This window comes from Triturus cristatus, chromosome 3_2 (assembly GCF_964204655.1).
Source record: "Triturus cristatus chromosome 3_2, aTriCri1.1, whole genome shotgun sequence".
Taxonomy (NCBI): Eukaryota; Metazoa; Chordata; class Amphibia; order Caudata; family Salamandridae; genus Triturus; species Triturus cristatus.
In genome coordinates this window covers 556,680,948-556,691,164 of record NC_140584.1, presented here as the reverse complement: position 1 = coordinate 556,691,164, position 10,217 = coordinate 556,680,948, and the positions used below count along the sequence as shown (strand labels likewise).

The 10,217-nt window shown below is 47.4% G+C and overlaps 1 protein-coding gene across 1 annotated transcript; it reads right to left on the bottom strand.

The window, feature by feature from the left end:
• Window positions 1-202: 202 nt before the first annotated feature.
• LOC146857693 (C2 calcium-dependent domain-containing protein 4C-like) lies at window positions 203-4,925 on the bottom strand. Its single transcript, XM_085648296.1, has 2 exons — window positions 4,709-4,925; window positions 203-1,698 (listed from the first exon to the last, which is right to left on the bottom strand). The coding sequence occupies exon 2, from the start codon at window positions 1,649-1,651 to the stop codon at window positions 263-265; it is 1,389 nt and encodes a 462-aa protein (XP_085504422.1). The 5' UTR covers window positions 1,652-1,698; window positions 4,709-4,925; the 3' UTR covers window positions 203-262.
• Window positions 4,926-10,217: the final 5,292 nt, after the last annotated feature.

Below are 10,217 nucleotides of genomic sequence, written 5' to 3'. Positions count from 1 at the left end.
GAAATATCTATCGATTTAAAGCAGTGCTTGTACTGTAATATCAGATGTTTTCAATTTATAGCGTGTTCATAAGAAAGAGCAGGTTAGCATCAGAAAGAAATATCGCACCTTTCGTAGTGTGCCCAGTGGAAGCAGGTGATAGATGATAACATGCAAAGTTAATTAGGTGAAGTATTTGGGTAAAAAAAACATCATATTTCAATAGATATATATTTATTAAATATTTGGTACAAAAATAAAAATGTGTGCTTTTCTGTCTACTTCACAAAGATAAGATACTCAGTAACACCAGTTCTGTCTCTCCCAGCACAGTGTCTCGTTTCAGGGAGGATGTTTTGTTCACAGCCTTGATCTTCAGGGACCGCGTGTATAGGTCACGCTCACTAAGACCATCGAAGAAAAAGTCCTCATTAAAGATGGGATTGCGACTCTTGCGGATGATGGTGCTCCTTTGCTTCTGAGCTTTCCCAGGCAAGAGGCAGAGGCTGATACAACAATTGATCAACTTGGGGTCTGTGGAAGAGCCGTATAGGCCCTCTGCACTGATAAGGCGGAGTCGGAGCCTTTCATTGTCTGGACAGTACTCAGCAGAGAGTCTCAGGACCCCACCCTTGTCCAGAAACGCAGTGTTCTCTCCCACAAAGCGTTCCCTGCTGTAGCCTAGGTCCATTGAAAACTTGGATCTTGAAATGCTGCCCCTCTGTGGGACGGTAGAGCCCACTACGCCCGTGGACACCCGCCTGGGCGTGTACGGGCTTGTGTCCGTGGAGCTGCCGTCATCTGTGGATGAAGAGGCGGTCCGAGACCGGCCAAACTTGTGGTTCAAAGCCCTAAAGAAGAGTCGATCTTGGCTTAGAGCCTTGAACAAGGAGTTGGATTTGGGGGGAGACCTGCTGAGAAGAGGGGAGCCATATGGAGAGGACTCTGTGGATGATGTAGTGTCACTGTCCCAGGCCCCTTGTCTGTGCATGTAATGAGGGGACAGCCTAGAAGCCAGAGACACACTACTGGGAAGTGAGTCCCCTTTGCAGTACGTGTTGGACCTGGATCTTGGGAGTAGGCCAAGCAGTCCATGTGCACCCAAGGGGTCGCTGTGGAAGATGGACTCCTTCCTCCTGGTGTTGGGGCTCTCAAGTAGTGTGCAGAATCCATAGGAGGTGTGAGTTTTGGGGAGGTGAGGAAGAGACAGAGCTGCCTGAGACTGGGGGTCAGCGTTGGTGCTCTCTTCATCACTGCAGCTCAGGTCACAGGGGAGCTCTTCGGCGCTTTCAATTTGGATGACATGCTGCTGGGTGAAGGGTCGGCTGAGGCGAGGCAGCTCTGGTCCTCCATGGGTGCCCCTGGGCTCCAGAGTGGCAGCTCGCAGGTTAGGCGTGGATCTGCAGAGGGTTGGGCTGAACACATACAGGTTGGGGGTGGATCGGTGGTGAGGGGCAGCACTTGCCCTGGGCTGGGGTGCCAATTTTGGAGGGATGCAAAATTCAGGGATCCTGTCCGGGGTCAGCACGTATGGACAGGCTGAGCCCTTCCTCTGTCTGTTGGTGGGTTGGCGGTCTTTCCCCGGCATGGCTTGCTCAGCGTCCAAGAAGAGGAAAGAGAGGCTGTGGCCACTCTGCTCCACGGTCAGCCCGAGCCGCTCCAGAAGCCGCATCAAGGCTGGATGGCAGCGGAAGTGGTCTGCTGCGCTCTCGCCGGACCCTACAAAGAACATACAAGAAAGCTGTCAGTAACGCCCTGGCACATGCATGCAGGTCAAGAAAAAAGGCGACATGTGAACAAACAGGACCAGCACCACCAGCCAAAGGGAGAAACATACCGAGGCTCATCACCTCAATGAACAGGAGAAGGAGCGCACAAATACCCACACAAAAACTACTGTGCATATTGAAAATAAAATGATATAATACGTATTTATTGTAATAACGTGTGGGGGGATCGGTCAGTTGCACATTGTTGGACTTGGCCCTTTTTGCAAGGTCATCCCCAACCAGAAATCCCATTTCTAACACACATATTGGAAAAATAACCAAAATAGTCGCAACAATCAAAATTTGACAGTGTATTTCATAGTAAAGTATAGAAGAAAGTATTGTGTGATCCACAGAGGGGGAAAGTAATATTTATACACAGCAGTTTCTAAAACCTGCAGGGCCATAAATAACCGATGCCGCTAATATGCTCAGTGCCACGGTAAACACCATGTTCTGCCTCGGAAGAGTGAGTCACCTCTGCCCGGACACCAGGCTGTCAGCTGCAGGCAGAGGCCAGGCAGGAGGCCCGTTAACTCCCTTATCTCGGCAGCTGGCGCCCTGACCAGCAAAGGCAGATTCCGAACACAAACAATCATTCTTTCTCACTCGCTGTCGCCATCTCCCTCTCGGCCTGACTGATTACACAGTATTGCACCACTGCAGTTCAAGTTTGTACAGACAAATCAATGCCAAAACTACAAGGGTACAAAATAATGCATTTCCACTGATCGTCATTTTGCACAAATCAGATGAGTGCAAATGTACACTGTACTGGTAACAAGTTTATGCAGTCTGACAGATATAGTGAACTATCCCCAATGTTTCACTGAGGCATGGGGGAACACTGGCAGAGAGTAAAAATCAGAAACATACTTTGAGAAACGAAGGGGCATATTATCAAGGGCCTTATCTCCGCTTTTTTGGCTTACAAAGCCAAAAAAGCGGAGATAATGTTTTCGTCCTATTTACAAGGCAGTGCTAAAATGCATTAGCGCATGTTAGCTGCCTTTGTACCGACGCCTCGCTTTGCATCGCTAATGATATGCAAAGTGGGCGTTTCCCACTAACACAACACAGGAAACAAGGAGTTACAGCACTACTCCCTATCAACAAGCTGGCCCAGGACACCAATACTGACGTTAGAATCCGCGCTAACCGCGGATAACGCCGGTAGCTAACGTCTGCTGAAAAGCAGACTTAGCTATACATATTATGGGAGGTGGATTCTATGGCTGAATCCACATCTCCCTATTAGCAAGGTTTACCTTATCAATTCCGTTGTATCGCCGGATTTCCAGCGATGTGCGCGGATTTCACCACTATCGCTGGATTTAATATCGCCATGGAGATATGCATTGTAAATAACGCGATGTCTCGGCGATTAAATCCGGTGATAGCAGGCGTTATGCTAATCTGCGCTAAACCCGCTCAGCGTTGTTTATCGCGTTCTTTGTTGATATGCCCCTAAGTAAAAAGAAGACCTCTCTATTCTGTTGTGCATCAATTTAAAATACTAAGGTCCGAATTTTAGGGAGCACCAGGGGTGTATCTCCAAAGAAAGTCAAACAAATGACGCCAAACACATGTCTATATGTACAGTATAATGGAAAGGTTAGGACTCTTGCACCACTTGTATAGCATACTAACTCGCAGTGTAAAAGGAGGCGTCACTGTTACCCAACTCTTGCATGTTTAAGGATGGAAGGTCTGTGCTAGCCCTGCCTGGAGCTGAGCCTGCAGCATTCCCGTAGCACAGGGATCTCCTCAGCACAAGTATTAACCCACTGAGCTGGTTCACAGGCGACCCAGGGCTGTCTCTCACAGACAGAGACATGCCAGATTTCAGGATAGAGCAACATGAGTGAAAGTCCTGAACAGTTGGTTGTTGTTTACCATTCACTGAAAACTGCTGCTGGACTTCCAGGATATCAGGGTTCAGCACAAGGCAAAGAGCATAGCAGAGGGGAAGTCATCTGATGGACTCAACATTGCTGTGAGTGGACTGTGGGCGCAATGGCGTCCAATGTTTCAGCTGCAGGTTGTTGAGCCAGAACACGTGGCTCAATTCCAGGTTCCAAAAATGCTATCACCCTGGGCAAATCATGTGGTCTCTCTTTGACACTATCTCCTCACGGGCCATTAGAAATGTCCAATATTGGAACCACCCTTAGTTTTAAAGGACTTTAGAGATAAAACAAGATCTAATATAAGTAATGAAGCATTTCTCGAGGGAATCAGCAATGCCCGAATTTCAGGATATCTACATCAGATACATTTACATACAATTAATTTAAATGGGGAGCTTTTTAATAGTCACTGGCAGTCCACATTTACTATAATTTCACCTAACTCAGCTAAGCAAAGGAACTTACTTACTGCACCGCGTTCCATGAAAAAGAGACAGAAGAAATGTTCCAAATTTACAAAGATATAAATCATTTCTGCTCTCCTTGCCCTAGCCTACTGTACCGTCTGCTTCTGAGCGCCAACGCTTGCACCCGTGTGCCAAAAGAAGGCTGTATTAGGAGCAGGATTGTTTTTGTGCAGGAAGGTGGAACCTCCCTGCACAAAAACAATCCTTAGAAAAGTGTTCCTCTTTCTATAAATGCAATACACGTGGAAAGAGAAGTAACAATGAGAAATAAAGATATTTGTCCCTGCTACGCTTCTGTCAGGTAGGTGCACCATTTTGGTGCAAACCCAGGTTGCAAGTCTTTGTAAATCTAGGTTTGCATCAAAATACATGCGTGGATGCATGGGAACGCCGATTCTCCACCCACGTAACTTCTACCCAAAGTAATGCAAGGCAGCGCTACGCTTCGTTTGTATTTACCGAACCATGCAAAGCCACACAAAGTGATTTTGTGCTGCTTAGTAAATGCCAAAAATGATATCATTCATAGTAAACCTGGGTCTAACTATTACACATCAGACATAGGTAACAGAATCACAATTACCTGGCTAATGAGCTTCTGGCTGTCCTGTTCAAATTTCCTCTCAGGCACCAAGGCAGTGGGTGCGGTGTAGTGCGGAGCTCATGCACAGCAGTGCTGGTGCATTGCAATTCCCAGTCGGTAGTAGTGTAGGAGCAGTGTCCTTCACACACAGCAGCAGTGCAGGCGCAGCCGGATCTTGTAGACAAGTGGCGGGCTGTGAATCTGCGCGCGCTTCTGTGAAAGGGCAGCTCGGGCTCGCTGCCTTATACAGAGACTGTGGCAGCCCTCCAGCCAATCACAACCCGGTGCGGGTCTCTAGCCCCACCCGCGGGCAGGTAGCCAGAGGCAGTACCTGTCATGAGAGGGAAGAATGCCCGGAGGGAGGGACGACGTCACATGCTGCTCCTGCACCTGACCAGCCACCCCTCCCCCTCCTCTCAGCAACCTAGGGAAGCGGCCTGCAGTCACCCCACCCCTCCTCACCCCAGGAGCCTCTCTATCCGTGTATCTCGAGGCGAACAGGATGTCGTGCCCGCTGGCACCGAGCGCCAGAGATTTTTGTTGGTCTTTCTTGCGGTTTTTTAAAGACTTGTTGCACCTGACTGCTCGGCAACCGTGGCTGTGTGCTCCCTGCTTATGTGCGCGCGCTCTCGGATAAAGGGAGCTTAAAAACAAGAGCTGGCAAAGCGGAGCTTATTGGGCTGTATTTCAAACTGAACGACTTCCTATGTGAAATAAGGACAAGGGGATCGTTCCTTGTCTGCATGGGATTATTGGACATGAAGTAACACCCAGTAGCCATATGGGAAAGATATATGTCACTAAGAGTTCCTTCGTACTTAATAAATATGTAAATAGTTGTGTAACCATAACCATTGTCTCAAGCCTGCCACCTCACACGGTCCTCTGTCACATGATATCTGCTTTCTTCACACCGACTCCAAGTGAAGAACCGATGTTATATGCAGGCACGAGGTGGGTTAGAAACCACTGCAGACAGCAGCTTCCCAGCATATGTTTGGAGGTTCTGGGCATCCAGGTCTATCCAGGGCTCCACAACATCCCTAGGATGTCGCAACAGCCCTACAAGCCTTTACGATTTGTTTGTGTGGGAGAGTGGGAGGGTTCACTTGAGCAGCGCTGAGCTCTAAGTCACACCCCCCTCCATGGTAGGCCAGGTGGTGAGGGTGTCACCTCCTTCTAGCCCCATTCACAAGAGAGGAAGCTGGTATCCAGGATCTTGGCATTTCGGATTCAAGCCGGGATCCCCGCCCCTAAAATTGGTAATTATGAGTTATTTACTCTGGAAAGTGGAATAACACTCAAATTGGTGAATAGTAAATACCAGGACCAAACAGACGTGTTTTCCCAAGTCTAAGGAAAATAACACTGTCAAGGTTACATCCGTTTACCACGTTCCCCCTAAATGGATGGAGGGGGGTGGTGACTTTCTTTTGGCCTGTGGTGCAAGTGGAAGGGGCAGAAGGGAGGGCAGAGCATGTAAGGTGAGAATTTCCGGAAGTATTTGTAGCCCCACTACTCCCCCCCCTCCCCCTTGTGAAAGAAGAGCAAGCAACAGGGGCATTACACAGCAGCTGCCTACAACCTCTGCAGCTCTCTATCTAGGATTAATAGGCGCCGTATTTCCAGGGCCATCAACACTGGGCTTTTCAGAATGATCCAGAGTGACACTACCCTGTTGATGCCTCCTAGGGCCCCTCGAAATAAGAGCCTAAATGTTTATAGAAAAAAATGCCTCTTATTTCACTGAAGGAAGCTTGTACTGCTGTTTTGCCTGTCTCGTGTGTGACGGATGCTTGCATTGCTGTTGTCAGTACAATAATTGTGGTGCATATGAGAAGGAAGCCCTGTTTGCTAACCTACGTACTGTGGTTCTGTGTACCAAAGATGCTTGGTTGGCTGCTGTCTGTTCAGCACCTCTCCTGCAAGTAAAGGAAGCTTGTACTGCTGTTAGTTGAGACTCTAGATTTCTGCTTATAACTAGGAGAGCTTGGCTGGCACTGCTGTTGCTCGTGCGTTTCCTTTGTGTAAGTGTAGTTTGCGGTTCCGCTGACTGCGATTGTTCTGTGCATTGAAAGCATGTATTGCTTGTGTAGCCCTTGAATTGCTTGTAAGACGAACCCACTGCTGCCATGTTGTACATGATCCATGTGTGGGCATGACATGAGCAACAAAAATCCAAGCCAAACCTCGATCATACGCAGTAGGTACTCTACAGACATCAGCAGAGCAAGCCTGCCTTACAACACATGTACAGATCGGGCAGCAACTACCCAGAAACGTATTGAAGGTATAGGTGTTCATCACTGTCAAGAGCCCCCATGCAATAAATGGCAACATCAAACAATCTTTAGTTCTTATCCAAAACGCTTTGCAAGATAGAATTTTTAATCCCATGCTTATTATGGTAAAAATAACACTACGAGTCCCAGAATGCAAAGTAATGTTAACAACGCTACGATTGGTTGCATGATGAGGTGCCATGGTGGGCAAAATAAGGTTGGACTAGGATGCAGTAACTACCAGTGGCCGACATTAATTCAAGCATTCCACCTATCACTTTTTGTATTCCTAAGTGTGACACCATTAGTGCGCCGGGTATGCCCAGACATAGGTCCCATACTCACTGTGCCACTGGAATCAAGTTGAACCCTACAGACAATGCCCAAGTGGGCTGAAATTAGGCTTGGGTTGCTTGTGTTCCTGGTCAGGAAAGACCTGGGTTGGCTTTTCAGACTGAACTGTTCTCATTGGAACAGATTTAAGGCTGAGTTGGAGGACCATCAATAACTTCAGGATAGTCCCTGACGTAGGTGGCATAGTGGGCCAAAATTGATGGACAGGGATGTAGCTCTGAGTAATTACCCGTGGCTGAGATTAACTCCTCTATATCACTATCACTGGAAATGAGATCACATAACTTTAAGGCATATGATGTCCATGACACTACAGGAAATCACATCACATGACACTGGACCCAGCTGCGTGTGGCTATAGAACGAGATGACATCAAGAAAACTACAAAGGAAGACATATTAATGAATGACTTTTGAGTGTTGCCTCACTGCTTTCATTAACACTTCCTTTCATCAAGGTATGAATGCACTGAAGCGCTGTTGGTAACTGTAGTTGCTCCATCGAGGCATGTAAGGAACTATTTGGCTTTCAGATAGGTATTGGTAATTCTCTTATGGCTCAGGGAGCTGCCTTTTAGCTCCAGTTTGTCCAAAAGAAGTGGTGGGACTTCAATACACCTGAAAGCTTTAGCTTAGTGGAAAAAGCATTAGCCTACATCATAAATTGACAAGGTGAAACACTTTTTAGAATTCCAGTGGGATATAGGGTTAGCAGCTACTGAGCCCTGCATGAAAAGGCCACAAATTGACGTGGCCTATGGGACCTATCTGATTTCTCATCCTGCACACTTCCCTAGGTAAGACCCCCAAAGAAGCCAAAACCAGAATATGAAAGGCAGCTCATTTCCCAACATGCTTCTAGCAACAAGAACTAAAAAGAGAAGTGTGGGACCAGACATAATTTTTGCTCTTCCTCTGAAGTTGAGGACTTGGCTTAACCAAACAAGAAGACTAACATTTGAATGGATTCAAGAATTAAGTGAACCTGGGTTCTCATCAGGTCTACTAACCAACTAAAACTGGATCGTCAGTGAGAGGCTAAAGATTCAATATGTCCACGGACTCATCATCCGACTCAAACCACTCATGGCATTTATTGTTGTGAATTGCCATTTTTGTAAATGTATGTGTATGGACAGTGTTGATATGGCTTTCTTAGAAATACCATGCCTGGTGTATGAGGCACCTCCAGGGCTCAGGCTTCATTGTCTGGGAGCCCTGCCTCTGTGCATGCTTTGTCTACTGTGTTAGTGTGAGCTGTCACCATTGCCCATACTAACACGATAGACAAAGTATGCTGTATGCCTGTGCTGGTGCCGTTGCTGCAACTCTTGTCCTCAGCAGTTAATTGCCATTTTAAATGTAATAATTGCAGTCAGTGATTGACTGCTGTCCAGTGCCCTTAATGGGATTACAACCACAAGAGCAAACACTGTCTGCATTCATTAGGGGCCCTTCTCCTCACCTTGACTGTCACCTGGAAGGGCAACAACACAGTCCTCCACAGATGAACCATTTGGTGCGCCATTCGAAGATGTCGTACTAGCCATGAACCCCACATTCACAGTTCTTTCCCAGCTTGTATCTTCCACTCTTAGCATCTGACCTTTCAATCTCTGTAGCTGCTTCCACAGCCTTACTGAAGCACAAGTGGCAGACTTACACCAGCCCTTAGGTATCAAAGCACTGGAGTAAGTCGTCAGAGTGGGACATCCATACTAGCCTGCATAGCCTCTCATCGGCACCAAACATCTGTATAGAAGCTTCTGATTGGTAGCTGTAGGAACGTGGGTTTCTGTTGCAGTAACCCCCCACACATTTTTGCCAATTTCTAATGCACTTTGACTTGATGTGTCCTGGGTCCCTGCCAATCACGTTCCCAGGGCCTGTGTTCTTTCCAAAAACTGTGCAATTGTACCCACAATTGGCAACCCCTGGCCACATGTAAGTCCCTTGTAAAAGGTACCATGGGTACCAAGGGCACTGTGACTGGGGAAGGCATTTAATGGCTGCAGCACATTTTTGTGCCACCCTTAGAGATCCTGTATCTTAACACACACACACTGCCATTGCAGGTTGTGCGTTTTGGTGCAGAGAAAAGTGAAGAGCCAACATGGAACACATACCTGTGCCTGTGTCCTTTCCGAAACTGTACACTTGTACCCACAATTGGCACCCCTCTGGCCACATGTAAGTCCCTTGTAAAAGATACCATGGTACACATACCTGTGTGCCATGGCTGCAACCCACTTCCTATGGTATAGATAAGTCACCCCTCTAGCTGGGTGCACTATACCACTGGTTAGGGTACCGTTACATGAGCACTGTATACTTACAGTGTCTAAGTCCATTCTTAGACATTGTTAGTGCAGTAAAGCCATAAAGAGTATATGGTCTGGGAGTTTGTCTTTACGAACTCCACAGCACCAGAATGGCTTTACTGAATTCTGGGAAATTTGGCAGCAAACATCTCAGCATAATAAACCCACACTGATGCCAGTCCGGGATTTATTATGCAATGCACTCAGAGGGCATCTTAGAGATGCCCCCTGAAAAACACCCAGCCTCTGGTGGATTCCCTGACTGGTAAAGACCAGCCTGCCACACGAGACAAGGTTCTGGACCCCTGGGCTAGGAGCCTTTGCTACCTGAGCCCAGAAACAAAGCCTTTTCTGGGTGGAGGTGTTCACACATGCCCCAAGTCAGAAAGAGCCATCTGTGGCAGGGGAGCTTCAAAGGCCTTGCCGCCTTTGCAGCACAACCCCCACCCTCTCCTGCTATCAGGAGTAGGCCGTTCAGTGAATTTCTAAGGTTTTTTAAATGATAATCCCGAACTATAATGTCCCTGAAACCTGTGTTTTTTTCAGTGAATT